Here is a 15,052-nt window from a genome sequence, read left to right as displayed (position 1 = left end):
GTGGTGATAGATGTAGCGGTGCCAAGTGACAGCAACATCAGAATGAAGGAATATGAGAAGTTGGAGAACTACCAGGCCCTGAAGGAGGAACTAGAGAGGATGTGGAAAGTAAAGGCCAAAGTGGTCCCTGTGGTGGTAGGAGTACTTGGGGCTGTGACTCCTAAGTTGGGAGAATGGCTCCAACAGATCCCAGGAACAACATCAGAGCTCTCTGTCAAGAGTGCAGTGCTAGGAACAGCTAAGATACTATGCAGAACCCTCAGACTCCCAGGCCTGTGATAGAGGACCAGAGATTGAGGAAGACACATACCACCCATAGAGGTGAGATTTTTTTTTCCATACATACATACATACATAAAACTACCCAGGAACACTTTTTTTAAAAAGAAAAGTGATATTAAAGTACTGCTTTTTTTGCAGCTCAGATAATTCCCTTGTAACTTTGTCTATTATAATGCAAAAGTAGTCCACTCTTTCCTGCGTCTGTATCTTAAAGATCAAGAAAAACTATTTTTAAGTAATTAAATTAAGTCAAATTAAAAGGAGAAAGAGTATTTTTATGTAAGCAGTGCAAAAATTGACTGAATCCTTTGTTACAAACAAGATATGAAGACCCAAATTATATAACCCTGAAATTCACCCGCCCCCACAGCAGAAATAAGAAATGATCTGGTATCCTGACTTAGTATTCCTTTGTTCTAGGGTCACAATAACTTTTAGCCCTCAAGGTGGCAATGAATTTTCTTTAATGTGTTGTATGCTGAGAAGTCCTTGGTTCTTTGGTCCATGGTTCTCTGGTGAAATCAAAGGATATTTCACTCTTTGTGGTCTGTTATAAAGTAAATAAAATTTATAGTAAGGTGAAATTATGGGCTGTATCAGCCTATTTCTACCAATCACAACATCAACTTAATTGTTTTTGCTTTAAGGGTTACACCATTTCTGGAAAATGCACCAATCAGATAGAATATCTGCTTGCCACAGCCACGGTTTAATTTCAGCATTAAAATGAAAGCACTTCAGGTAAAGGTTTAATTTTTAAACATATATAAAAATAAATTGTATGTTATTACTATATGACCTCTATAATACCCCATTAACCACCATAAAAATCCTCCACATAGGCTGTAAATATTTTATATAAAATAACCAAAATAAATATGCAGACTAAGGACCACTAGCTCACTGGAGCTCAGACTGAGCTAAGGGATTATAGGACTGTAATTTTTGTTTCCAAATAAAAATAAAGATTTGTCCATCGTATTCATTAAAATATACATCAAACAGAAATGAAATATACTCCATGTCCCATATGCTTGAGCTACGCCATACTGGCCAGCAACCCAAATGAAGCCAAAGTTCATGTTTTGCCACTCAAAACAGATCTCTGAAGAAAAAAAGTTCATAGTTTTTACGCCCCTCTTCCCTTCACAACACGTTAATTCCAGCTCTTGAATAATACAAGACAAACAGTGACCTATTTTAGGAGAACAAATGGAAGAAAAATGAAAAACAGGATACTTGACAACAGCAAGGAAACCATGGCAACTCTACTAGAGACTACTAAGGTGCTTACTTTATTTGGGCCACTATGATCAGCAAGATGAGCCTTCAGCTTGGTTATTTCTACCTCCAACAAATGGATTACTTCCTCATAGTCCAGTTCCATTCCACGAGCTTGCTTTTGGGCAGCTTCTGCAAGATGGATTCTGCTTCTCAAGGTTCTCGTCTCCTCCACAGATGCCTTGGCTTCCTGCAGGGAATCAAATTTTATTTTTAAAATGTACCATTCAAGCTAGCTCGACACCTTCATTTTGTTTTTGACTGTGTAAAGTTACTTTAAATAAATCTTTTCTCCTTTAGAAGCAGCTAGAAAAAAGTTATTTTAAGTACTGTTTGATCCAAACAAACCCAAAGAGTTGCAAATACATGTAGAGTTTCAGAAAAATGGCTCCAAGAAAAGGTATAAAAATATTTGAGAATTCTGTAAAAGCCTGGAGACCCACAAGTTCTATGTCCCAAAGCCAACTCTATGTCCAATAATTTCTGCTTGCCACTCGTGGTCTGACAGGGTGGACAGGCTCCAGGTCCTCTCTATTAAACAGTGCTGTCCCTTCTCTGTTGTGGTCCTGCCCTATGGATCAGCCTACCCCTGGAGACTTTGTTGGCCTTTTCCAAGGCACTGAAGACTTGCTTCTTCCCCTGAGCATTGGGCCAAGTTATTTGGTGAGACTGTCTTGGGGCTGTGGTTGTATGTGTTTTGAATCACCCTGGGCACAATGTGCTGTTTTTAAATTAACTTTGTTTATTGTTGGCTATTTCAATTGACTGTTAACCATCCAGCGTTGTGTGTTGAGTGGGTGGTGATATAAATTTAAATAATAAATGAATAAAATAAAATAAAAACTATTAGGCAAAGTGAGGCATCAGGAAAAGATGGCAAATTATTATTTTGTTAGTAACTTCATTAAAAGGTACTCATTTCACATTGCTTATTTTGCCTGAACAAAATTCTTAATGTACTTAATATAATCTGATAGTTTGTGAGAAAGCAGAAGTCATGGTTGGAGAAGCTGATGAAATTCTGAAAATGAGGGAGGTGAGAAGTTTAAAGATTTAAAGTCAATTAACTACTAAATAATTACTAACTAAATAACCCTAACATTACATAAAAGAAATTAAGACAGAAGAGATATAAGTATTTAGCAGAACATTTTGCTACATAAAACTAACAGTTAAAAGGTTGGAGAGAAGAAAAAAGAAGGTTTGGCTGACTCTGAAAAAACAACAGAATGTGGATCAAATGTGCTTCTCCAGGGAAGGTCATCTCAGCAGACCTATCCCACCTCGCCTTCATTGTTTGGGTAAAAACACAAAATGGATAGAAATTATGTGTAAATGCTCTCTCTCTCTAAAAAGTGAGACTTTGGTCTAGGAGAAAGATGTCAGGACTCTGTGAATCAACACAGAAAGAACAGCACAAAATAATGATTCCATGCCAATCTGTACTCAGGAGGCTATCTCAGCCTCACATTCCTCCCTCATTATATTGTGAGGAAAAACTGGAATAAACCCTATGTACATTATACTGGAAGGATAGAATTCATTTTATATTCACACACACACACACACACACACACACACAATAAAATGGCAATATTGTTTTCGGCATCTCATTTTATTAGGGAATATACTTACATTATAAACTATGCAATCAAGGTATGAAATATGGAGAACAGTTATCTCGGACTTCTAGGGACAGCAATGTGGAACCCCTCTCCAGGGCAAGGATCACCCACAAGTTTGCTCCATACAGAATCTCCCTGCGAAGAGATCACAAAATAGTGATCTCCAGTGGGTTTGAGAGTTCTGGGAGCCGAGGGAAAAACATTCTGCCCAAGCCGGAGTTTGGCACCTTTCAAAGGGACACTGGGTCCGCCTTCTTCCTCTCTTAATTACTTTAGGAACTTGCTTTTTATGGATTACTTAGAAGTTAAGAACCTTCTGAAGGGCAAGTTTTATTACACTGGGAGAATCTCCTTCTGCCTTGGATGAAAGAAACCACATGTAAGTCTAAGGATTAAAAAGAAAAAAAAAACTTTTTGAACAGCAAAAGAGTTTGAAAAGTTAAGGGGCTAGATGAATTTGAAAGAATATTTCCTGTGGGGTGTTTAAAAATTACAAAAAAAATATGAAGATTTTGAAATTAATTGTAAGAAATCCTCCCATGGGAAAGTTTCCTTGTCTGGAAAATAAACAGATGATAAGGGGACTTGACTGAGGGAACCAGAGAGAACAACCAATTACATTTAAAGAGGAAGAGACCCATTAATACAATGGAGCAATACTATATGACTATAGAAGAGTTTAAGGTGGTTTGGGAGCAGTGTACCCAGAACTTAGTGAAAAGACTGTCTGACACTTTAATAGGGGATATAGAAGAACATCAGATTTCATTAGAGAAAATGAGGGTGATTTGAATGTGGATTTGGTGTTTAAAAAATGCTGGATTATAAAAGTGATTTGGAAAAAAGATGTCATGGATCTGAAAATGGAAAATGATGCTAAAATGGATTTACAGATGAAAGGGGACATACAAATAATAAACCAGAAGAGTGATTTCGAAAGCCTTTTTATTATGGATTTACAAAAGGGATGTGTTAAATTAATGAAGCTGTTCCTGAGAAGAGACAAAGAAAAACTACTGAGGCTGTTCTTGAAAGAAGACAAAGAGAAAATGATAAGGAATCAATGTGTGGGACAATATTTGTCAGGATTAAACTTTTTAAAAGTAAAAAGAAGGTTTATAAAGTGAATCTATTTGACTATGGTTAAAATATAAGTTGTGGTTTCCGGTAGTTACAAATGGGATTTTTTTACCAGGATCGAAGGGCGAGGTTTTTAGGAGTTGCGTGTAAGTGGAGAGAGATTTCTTTTGCTTTATTTTTTACAGAAAGTGATAAACTGGACTATAAGATAGATTTCTTTGATTAAAGTTAAAATAAATATGTTGTTACCTTGGGTAGCCCTAAATGGACTTTTGCTAATTAGGACTGAAAGATGAATTTTTACAGTTTGATTATTGATAAGAGATGAGATATGGGAAGAAGAGAATTCTTTTATGAAATACTAGAGAAGGTGTTAAATTACTGAAGCTGTTTATACTTGCCTGGAGGGAGGGGGGAGTAATGTTTTATATATCTTCTTTTTTTCTTTTCTCTATCTCTCTGCATGTCTCTTTTTTCTTTTTTTACTCTTTATAATTTCTTTAGTTTGTATTAGTCTTTTATCCTTGTATTTGAAAACTCTAATAAAAAATTGTTATTAAAAAAAAGAAAACGGTTATCTCAGAAACAAGGAATATCTCTTAGTGGAAAAAAATCCAGATTAAATTATTTAATTTAACTTCACAAATACTCTACACACTTGTTTGGTAATCTGCAGCTCTTCAGCTAGTTGTTTTCTCACACGTTCTGACTTTGCCAATTCTTCCTGTAACACACAGAGAGAAAAGGTAAGTTAAGCAGTAAATTCAGAGGCTTTCCCACCACCACCCATCACTGACCCTTTGATACAAGCAAATCTGATTGGTCAAAGCAACTACCAATAAATGATTTCAGCTTCCTAGAAAACAGACCAAAGCCTCTGAGAATCTGAAACCTCCTTCTCAAAGCATGGTCCTCCCCTGCTTCCTGCCATATCTTTCTCTTCCTGCTACGACAGGTGTTCCCATCTGCCTTCTACTCCCATCAGTCCTATGTTCCCCAACCCCTAGAGACCCCTCCTATCCAATATCATACCACATAATCCAGCCCTAATCATCCCACCATCTGGCCTGGAGATATCCCAAGGGGCTGCATCTGATTAATACTCATCAGCTCCCTGACCCTACCCACCATAAACCAGACTCAAAAAATTGATTATTCACTTATAGCTTTCAGCGACCACCTGTCAGAATCTGTTTCTTTCAGGGACATAGGTGGCAATCACCTAAACCACTATCAAGGAAAAGGTGCACAGACTCCTCCTTTACTCACCTGGAGAGGAACCAGTCACTTTTCACTCCATTCCACCCAAACCAACTTTATCAATAGAGGCAAGTCAACCTTAATCTCAATATATTGGTCCACCAATGAAAAGGTGAGTGTTTCTAATTGTGAAAAAAAATGAAGAGGGCTGCAACTTCCTCTTATTTGGGATCAGATAGTTGAGACAGAATAGCACTCTGAAGATCCCTAAGGAAAATTTCCTGTTGCATTGCTTCATTGGTTCCAGGAGTGATTTTCTTGGCAATGTACAGAGATTCAAATTAAACAAGTCACATTGTTTCAAGTCACTCATTCCGTTCAGACATTTCAAATTCTGCTTACTCACAGTATGTGCATATGTGCATATTTGCAGACACACAATACACGAATGCACAGAAGCAGCATTTCAGCTCCTCCTGGTTCTTCAATAACTATAGCTACATTATAGGGAATATCAAGCTCTCCAGACTGCTAATCAAAATCAATTATTTTCCTTGCAGGTTTACTAAAGCAATCAAGTCAAGAGTGACTTGAATCAGTCAGAAGAGCAGATTAGAAACGCCTCAGCTGCGTGCTTTTAACAAGAGAAAGTCATTCATCAGATTGGCTGGTTTGTTCTCTTCCACAGTGTTGGGGAGCAGCTACTATGTACAATCCCTTTCCCCCCTTCATTCTGCTTGTCCTTTTAAAAAAATTATGGATTTACAAAACAGCATAGCTGTTCGTGCTTTTCAAAAAATTATGGATGTGCGACTGTCACATGAACAAACAGCAAATACAGTTAGCTTGCAACACTAAAGGTGAAGATATCTGGGCTCTCTAAAAAAATGGAACAGGTTTGTTATTTTTTATTGACATTTCCCTCCTAATGGCATCTGAAAGCAGTAAACTGACAGCTTGACACCACTGTGTGCCACATCAATCAGGTAGGCTGGAGGCAAGAAAAAAGAAAAAATTAATTTCTTGTCTGAAGCATCTTAATGACTGAAACCCTGTGGGAAAGACAGGACAATGTAATGTATATAGTTGAGAGAAAAATGCTTAATTTCCATTAAAATGATGGGTAAAAAAAAGATATAAAATGCTGGGAAAAGAGAAAAAGAAACAGATGTCCACAATATTGTTAAAGGGAGACTGTTGTAGGTCAAATTTCATGTTGGAGAGCAAAGAGGAAACTTGCCATAGTGCTACCATTGGGCTGCCATCCTAATGTTCCTTGTAATGGATACATCTGTCAGGATGCAAGTAAATGAGGAATCAGACTCTCCTCAAAAGGAACAAAGCCAATTCCACTGAACAATTTGTTTTAAAAATTGGGGAACTGCAAGTGCAATTCAGGCACTCCAACACACATATATACAGTACTGTGCAAAAGTTTTAGGCAGGTGTGAAAAAATGCTATAAAGTAAGATCGCTTTCAAAAATATATTGTAATTGTTTATGTTTATCAATTTACAAAATGGAAAGCAAGTGAACAGAAGAAAAATCTAAATCAAATCAATATTTGGTGTGACCACCTTTTGCCTTCAAACCAGCATCAATTCTTACACTTGCACACTTTGTACACTTGCACAAAGTCAGGGATCTTGTAAGATTAGAATCAGGCATATGATTAACCAATTATACCAAGCAGGTGCTAATGATCATCAATTTCATATGTAGGTTGAAACATATTAACTGAAACAGAAACAGCTGTGTAGGAGGCTTAAAACTGGGTGAGGAACAGCTAAACTCTGCTACTAGGGTGAGGTTGTGGAAGAAAGTTTCATGTCACAGGTCATACACCATGGCAAGACTGAGCACAGCAATAAGATACAAGGTAGTTATGCTGCATCAGCAAGGTCTCTCCCAGGCAAAAATTTCAAAGCAGACTGGGGTTTCAAGATGTGCTGTTCAAGCTCTTTTGAAGAAGCACAAAGAAATGGGCACTGTTGAGGACTGTAGATGCAGTGGTTGGCCAAGGAAACAATGCAGCAGATGGAAGACATAGGAAGATGTCCAGCAGTGCCATCAGCACAGAATTGGCAGAAACCAGTGGGACCCAGGTACACCCATCTATGGTCTGGAGAAGTCTGGCCAGAAGTGGTCTTCATGGAAGAATTGCAGCCAAAAAGCCATACATCCGATGTGGAAACAAGGCTAAGTGACTCAATGATGCATGAAAACATAGGAACTGGAGTGCAGAAAAATGGCAGCAGGTGCTCTGGACTGATGAGTCAAATTTTGAAATATTTGGCTATAGCAGGAGGCAGTATGTTGACTGGAGAGTGGTACAATAATGAGTGTCTGCAGGCAATGGTGAAGCATGGTGGAGGTTCCTTGCAAGTTTGGGGCTGCATTTCTGAAAATGGAGATTTGGTCAGGATCAATGGTGTCCTCAATGCTGAGAAATACAGGCAGGTACTTATCCATTATGCCATACCATCAGGGAGGTGTGTGATTGGCCCCAAATTTATTCTGCAGCAGGACAACAATCCCAAACATACAGCCAACGTCATTAAGAACTATCTTCAGCATAAAGAAAAACAAGGGGTCCTGGAAGTGATGGTTTGGTCCCCACAGAGCCCTGATCTCAACATCATTGAGCCTGTCTGGGATTACATGAAGAGACAGAAGGATTTGAGGCAGCTTACATCCACAGGAGATCTGTGGTTTGTTCTCCAAGATATTTGGAACAACCTACCTGCCAAGTTCCTTCAAAAACTATATGCAAGTGTACCTAGGAGAATTGATGCTGTTTTGAAGGCAAAGGGTGGTCACACCAAATATTGATTTGGGTTTTTCTTCTGTTTGCTCACTTTGCATTTTGTAAATTGATAAACATAAACAATTACAATATATATTTTTGAAAGCATTCTTACTTTACAGCATTTTTTCACGCCTGCCTAAAACTTTTGCACAGTACTGTATATGTGATTCCCTTCTATAACAAATAAACCAAGGTTACTGACTTTTTTCCCATTGGAAGTGGATTTTAGGGCCATGTGTTCCCCCAGAAAACTATTTCCAAGTTGATCCCATTTTTCTGAGATCACAGGCCAAGATGCCTTATTTTCTTCACAGAGACAAATTCTTCCTCCACTCCAAACTACTTCAGAAGGCTGGTTAGGCAGGCAATCTCCTTCCCAGCGGCAGGCCACCTTCTGAGCATGTTACAGGTGCTCTTGCAAACTAGCTGTCATGGTGAGCAGGGCAAGCCACAAAACTCCCACACACTAGAAGGCAGCCTGTGAGAATGAGTGCTCTTGCTATTCCCTCTTGCCCTTTCCCCAGCATAGGGTACTCCATGCTACTTGCCATTTTTTCTGGGTATGGTATATACTTTTAAACAAGCATTGTCAGAATGCTTTGGCAATCTATGTGGGGCCCAAAAGCATTTGTGGAAATAATGATAATGTTAGGCATCCCCAAACCTGTGCCTTTCAGATGTGTTGGATTAATTCCTATCATGTGCAGCCAGCTATTGATGGGAGTTGTTGTCCACACTGGAAAAATTTAAAAGTCCCTGATGAAAAAGTTCTCAATTTCCCTTCTTTACATAAACAATTTCAGGGGACCTCTACATATGAGATTCTGTGCTTTCTGACTTCTATGACTTCATTACATTTGATTCAGTTGGTTAAACAGTCTCTCTTAATTCCATTTAATCAAAGCTTTACATAGATAAGTTCAGTGAGGCCCATAGTTAAAAATAATCAAAATTAAAGCAATGCAGTTACAAATTAAAGCATATACATGGTCCAACAATACTTCACTGCAGTAGGTAGCAATAGCAACTACACATTGCCAGCATTGAAGACATATTGTAGAAGTCTGCAGAGAATTTTCTCCTGGGGACATATCCAAGGGACATAATCAAACAAATATTTTTTGTTTTTAATTACTAAACAAATTAAGTCTTATTGCAGGCAATCACACAGGAACAGTGATTATTCCATGAAGTTAGTAGAGAACTAATGAAACAAAAATTATGACAGAAACCTTCTGCCAGTACATTTAAAATCTTACACTAAGTAACAATTTTAAAAAAGGCTTAAAACTCAGCACATGTACAAGACTAGAAATCTATACTGCTTGTTAAGAAGCATCAATCAAATCTTTATTATGGTCATAGAACAGCATAAGGAAGGTGGTGCAGTCATCAAAAAAGGTACAGTCATTAAAAAAGCATAAAGGATACATCAAGAGTAAAAATAAAAATCTAAAAATTTATGAAAAGCTAGAAGATATAAAAGATATATGAAATGCATTTTATATACTCTTAGTTTATACATACACACACATACACAGTGTGTATGTATGTGTATATAATGAAAAACTAAAAGTATATAAAAAGTGAGAATCTAAAAGAAGGGAAGGAGCATTAGATGGGTGTATGGGAGCATAAAAGGTTAGCATGTGGAAGACTATATCAAGTTACAAGGGAATTCTAACACATACAGACTAGATTGGGAACTCAAAAAAACATCCCAGAAGGTAATAGCAAAACATTCCCTTTTTGTTGCTGAAAAACTGCATATTTGTACCCATGTAGTCCCCAAAGGTTGTGTTTAACTTGTGAGCCACTTTACCTCTTCCTAATGAACAGGGAAGATATTTTAAAAATAAATTATGCTTTCATCCAACTTTCTCCCCTAAGGTTTCAGGGCAACATACACAAAACCAATGGCTTTATGGGAGTGGAATGGATAAAAAAAAAATGAATATGTAAAATAAAAAGCAATCAGAAATAATTATTAGTGAACAATAGCTGGGACAGGACTTTATTTATTTATTTATTTATTTATTTATTTATTTATTTATTTAAGAAGGCTGTCCAATTCCATATGATTCTGGTGGCGTACAACATCAAAAGTAAAAGAACCCCCAAAAAACACAAAAAACCAAAGTGTATCTTGGAAAAAGACATTCAGCAAATATATAAAATCCTAAAATCTTAAAAGGGGCTTGTCATCCACCCTAACCCAAGGCCTGGGGAAACAGTCAGATTTTCAGACTTTTAATGATCGGTAGGACTGGGGCCATATGGATATCTGGGGGGATGGAGGCACTATGAGAGAGAAGGCCCATTTCCTGGGTGTCCTCAGGTGACACTATTTGATTAATTGAATCCAAAGCATGCCCACCATCATACAGAATGGGTAGAAAGTACCAGAGCTAGGTGGTCCCACCGATAGCCAGGCCCTAGGCCACAAAGGACTATAAACTGTAATCAGTCCTTTGAATTGCACCCAGAAGCTAACTGGCAATCAGTGCAGCTCACAGAGCCAGTGTTACATGGGCATACCATGACATTTTATAGAAAAACAAATAACTGCTACATATTTTCTTCTCCCTATCCAAAAATGGCATTAAGACACTTACACTACCTCTCTCTCATAGCAAGAGCAAAATTAAACTGCATCATATCTACAAAATTTTAATAGAATAAAAAAAGCAAAGAATGTTAATTTTATGTAATCATTCTACATCTATCACACCTTTCTACTAAGTGGTAGGTACTGCAATATGTTTAAAATAAGAAAAGATTATTGCAGATGTTTAAAATGATCACAGCAAAATGTCACCTTCAGTTGACATATTTCTTTCAAAGCTTCATTTTTCTCTTTCCTAAGTTCTTCCATTTCGTATATATCCAGAAGATCACAGGATACAAGCTGTATGCATTGAAAAATTAGGAGCACAAGTTGAGCATGAGGGAATATATGGATACAGATAACAGAAAAAATAATAAAATTAGTCTGTTATCTAACCTAATGTTTAAGTTTTCTAACCCAGTCGACTTAGCAGAAAGTCCTCTCTACTATGTAAATAGATAAATTAAACTTACAAAACTAACATGTACAATTAAAGAGGGTGGGTGGAGAACTATTTCATTTTTGCATTTCAAAATACTAGATAGTGTATTGTAGTAGTTAGCCGCAATTATTTATTTATTTATTTATTAAATTTCTCAGCTGCCCATCTCCCCCCAATACTCCCCCCAAAACTATTTACATTAGTGGAAGGAATTGGGCTAGTTAAATTCAACAAGCTACAATTAAAATGGCAACAAAACAAATAACACATGAAAGATAGCAGTAGAAAAGAGAGTGAGAACTATAGATAATCAAACAGGTAACTTTCAAGAATTGCTGGGATCTTTAAAGGAAAAGTTTTTAATTTGCCTGTAGGCAGCCAGTCATAGGGCTCTCTCTCAGAAGTAACTCCAGGGCATCGGCACCTTGCTGCTATTAGTGCCTAATCTGTCATCCCCAATTATTTTAAATAAGCTTTCTCCACCTGCTGCCCTCAGGTGAAGTTTGGGATCTAATACATCTGGATGGTGTTGGGTTAGGGACGACTATTTTAAACAAACAAACAATGCATGCAATAATTAGCTATAATTTGTGGAAAACCATGATCATACAAGAGCATTGAAACTAGTTTGTGCCTTGTTATGAGCACACCTAGAAATTCTATCCCTTCTAGTCATTCTCTTGAAAGACCATAGTGGGCTGGAAGTCTTCAAGGAATTTAAAATCAAAATTCCACCATAGTTATTGGAAGGCTGTCAGGAAAAAAAAAAATTATTTACCTGTGAACCTAATAACTTAGCAAATTCATGTACAGGGCCTTGACCAGCCTCATCCAGCTGCTGAGAAAATAAATTTCTTGCCACCTGAACAAAATCTAACATAGAATTTAAGTTAGAATAACTTTGTAGTGTCAACCACAGAAAAGTCAATTTATACTTTTCATCCAATGACCCACTGCCAGTTAGATATTTACTATTTATTTCAGAACTTTAGTTCTCTTTTTCTTATATCATCCAATCCGCACACCTCCAAATTGGATGCAAATGTTTGAATATATATTACAAAATGATAGCTTTAAAAAAATCTTTCTCTCTATTTTCATTTTTATAAAACTCAGCCTTTCCTAACAGAAAGAGCTAAAAAGAGCCAGTGTGGTGGTTAAGGCACCAGGCAAGAAACTGGAAGGCTGTGAATTCTAGTGCCACCTTGGGCACAAGGGATCTGGGTGACCTTGGGCCAGCCACTCTCTCTCAGCTCCAGGCAGAAGGCAATGGCAAACCACTTCTGAAAAACTTTGCCAAGAAAACGGCAGGGACTTTTCTGTATGGTCACCAAGAGTCAAGGCTGACTTGAAGGCACAAAGAGAGAGCGAGAGAGAGACAGAAAGCCTGCACGCTTCCTCCTTCGTCCCTCATACATTCAGAATCATTTAGACAAATTACTATTAAATAAAAACTAGAAGCTATGGACTTGTGATTACCTTCCAAACTAAAAATGCATGCCATATCATGATCTTGGTTTTTCTTATCTGAAGAGCACACACACACCATGGCTGCCATTTAGACCAAATATAAGGATAAAATACCATTTTTATTAAAGAAGAAGTAACTAAATTGATAGGATGCCACAAATCCTTCAGAAGAGGTATTGATGCAAAGCTAAGTGAATGTACCAATAGAAGAGAAATATGTGTAGCTCAGGGTTGAACTGTGGAGTCCTTGGGGTTCTCTGAGCTTGGTTGTTTTCTTGCAAACATTTCATTACCCAGCTAGGTAACATCTTCAGTGCTAGCCAGTGAATGTGCATGCCCACATAAGTAGATAGGCTTACTGTGCAACTGTGTTAACCCGGGGAAAATGACTATTTGAATGATTCAAAGAGAAATAGTTTGCATGTGCTCCTGTGTGTTGAGAAGCAACTCTTTCAGAAGATATGGACAGTCCTCTAAATTTTGCTATTGTAAATTGTTTTTGTAGTGCAGAAATTTGACAACCAACAGGAATGGGAATTCTATCACCTTAGCACAGAAGATGGGATGGGGCCATGGTTAAGTATGTAATCCTAAGCCTCAACCAATTCTAATTAATTAATTAAACTTTAACTAAAATGTAATTTGCACTCTATTTTCAAGGTAATCCACAAAGCATTATGACAACAAAAGCCAAATAATAATAAGCCAATAAACTTGAGCAGAACTCAATTCTTGCTTCATGGTAAAGATGAGCAGAACAAAGAAAATGAGGAAGATGTGCTATGGAATGGGTATGTGAAGACACCACTCTGAAGAACCTAGGATCAGCCCTTACATTTTCATTCATTATCATAAAATATAATATCTGGATCAGGTAGGTCTAGTCCTAAATTTTGTTCCCTTAATGGCAACCTATATATCTATGGAAAGCCCACAACAGATACAAGGGCAACAAGATCTTCTTAACCAACTTTATTTATCATCTGCAAAAATGACCCACTAACCCTCCCATACCTTTTAAGTTATTCTGCACATGTATTCTTTTTCTTAAGTATACTGGAATAAAGCTGCCTAAGAAGTGTTTTAACTTGTAAGTTAATCCTGCTAGCTGTGCAGGTAAGAAATATGTTGGTTAACAAAGAAGAACACCTTTGAAATAGGAATGCAAACCTTCACATTATACATAGGTGCTTCATGCAATGCCTTACAGAATATTCAGTCAACCCTAAAGCATGTTTAGTGATTTCTGTCAGAAAGAGTTTTATGCAGAAGAGGTATTCTGAAATCTCTGTTACATTTTCTTAAAGGTCCCTTCAGTTAATTACCTCCAAAACAGACTGTTCCTTTAGAATCCTTTGCTAGCTGTTGCCTTAGGATTTCTTGCTGTTCTTCTGTAGGCTGAATCCCAAGATACTTCAGAGCCTAGACAAGAAAAAAAAAATGAAAGAAATGAAAGAAAAAGGCTGAAAGTGAGGAGAGTTCAGGTTTTCTAATCTAAAAGGGGCATTAGACTTTGCTTTGTAGCTCTGGGTTATAAACAAGACCTGTATGGTAGCTCTATCTTTCACAAACAGAAAGTTCAGTTTAGACTGAAATGGTACTGTTAAGTGCACCTTTTTATGTGAAGAAATTGTTCTCACTGTGTAATGTTCTCATACTGTCTGCAGATAGATAGATAGATAGATAGATAGATAGATAGATAGATAGATAGATAGATAGATAGATAGATAGATATATCAACTTTCAGATTCAATCAAACCCAAGCTGCTCTATAACCCCATTCTTTTCAGCAGGTTCTGACTGAAATTGATGAAAAATTCAGAGCAGCAAGCCCAAGAAGATTGTAGTCTTCTTTGGCATAAGCACATGAATAAAGCCCATTTACAAATTATATATAAGAGCCATTTACCAACTGCTTTCCCACATATAAACATAGATTTAAGAGGGGCATTTTTTAAAGGCAGCTTATGCAATCTGAGTCAACATTATACTTTCTAAAAGGACAAAAGGGAGAACAAATTCTAAAAGCAATTTTTCAAGCATGGGTGATATCATATACAAAAATAAGAAGTCTTAAAATGAATGGGCCTTGCAATTCCCAAGTTTTTTTTTCTTCTGTCAATATTGAAAGGTGAAAAGGAAAGAAGTATAATAAAAACAAATTCCTCTTGGTCAATAATCTTGAAAAACATCTGTGAATAAAGGCAAACAGCACATCTGTGATGAAAGTATTTTGATAAAAATGCTTAGAGGGG

At 37.1% G+C, this 15,052-nt stretch overlaps 1 protein-coding gene across 8 annotated transcripts in view; it reads right to left on the bottom strand.

The window, feature by feature from the left end:
* Nucleotides 1-15,052, bottom strand: part of STXBP4 (syntaxin binding protein 4) — a 102,073-nt gene that overhangs the window by 53,851 nt on the left and 33,170 nt on the right. For all 8 annotated transcript variants that reach the window (XR_015795713.1, XM_088138195.1, XM_088138200.1 and 5 more), the window contains 5 exons: nt 14,123-14,219; nt 12,106-12,200; nt 11,096-11,185; nt 4,927-4,992; nt 1,577-1,753 (listed from right to left, as the gene is read on the bottom strand). Coding sequence is in view for 7 of the 8 variants with exons in the window: in XM_088138195.1 (XP_087994321.1) it covers nt 1,577-1,753; nt 4,927-4,992; nt 11,096-11,185; nt 12,106-12,200; nt 14,123-14,219 (525 nt within the window). In the remaining variant the exon portion in view is untranslated. The remainder of the gene's footprint in view (nt 1-1,576; nt 1,754-4,926; nt 4,993-11,095; nt 11,186-12,105; nt 12,201-14,122; nt 14,220-15,052) is intronic.

Source organism: Python bivittatus, unplaced genomic scaffold, assembly GCF_059951505.1.
Source record: "Python bivittatus isolate LINGU-HERP-01145 unplaced genomic scaffold, Pbiv_v1 ctg000220_np1212, whole genome shotgun sequence".
Classification (NCBI taxonomy): Eukaryota; Metazoa; Chordata; class Lepidosauria; order Squamata; family Pythonidae; genus Python; species Python bivittatus.
The sequence above is the reverse complement of the archived record's forward strand: the minus strand, read 5'-3'. Positions and strand labels throughout refer to the sequence as shown.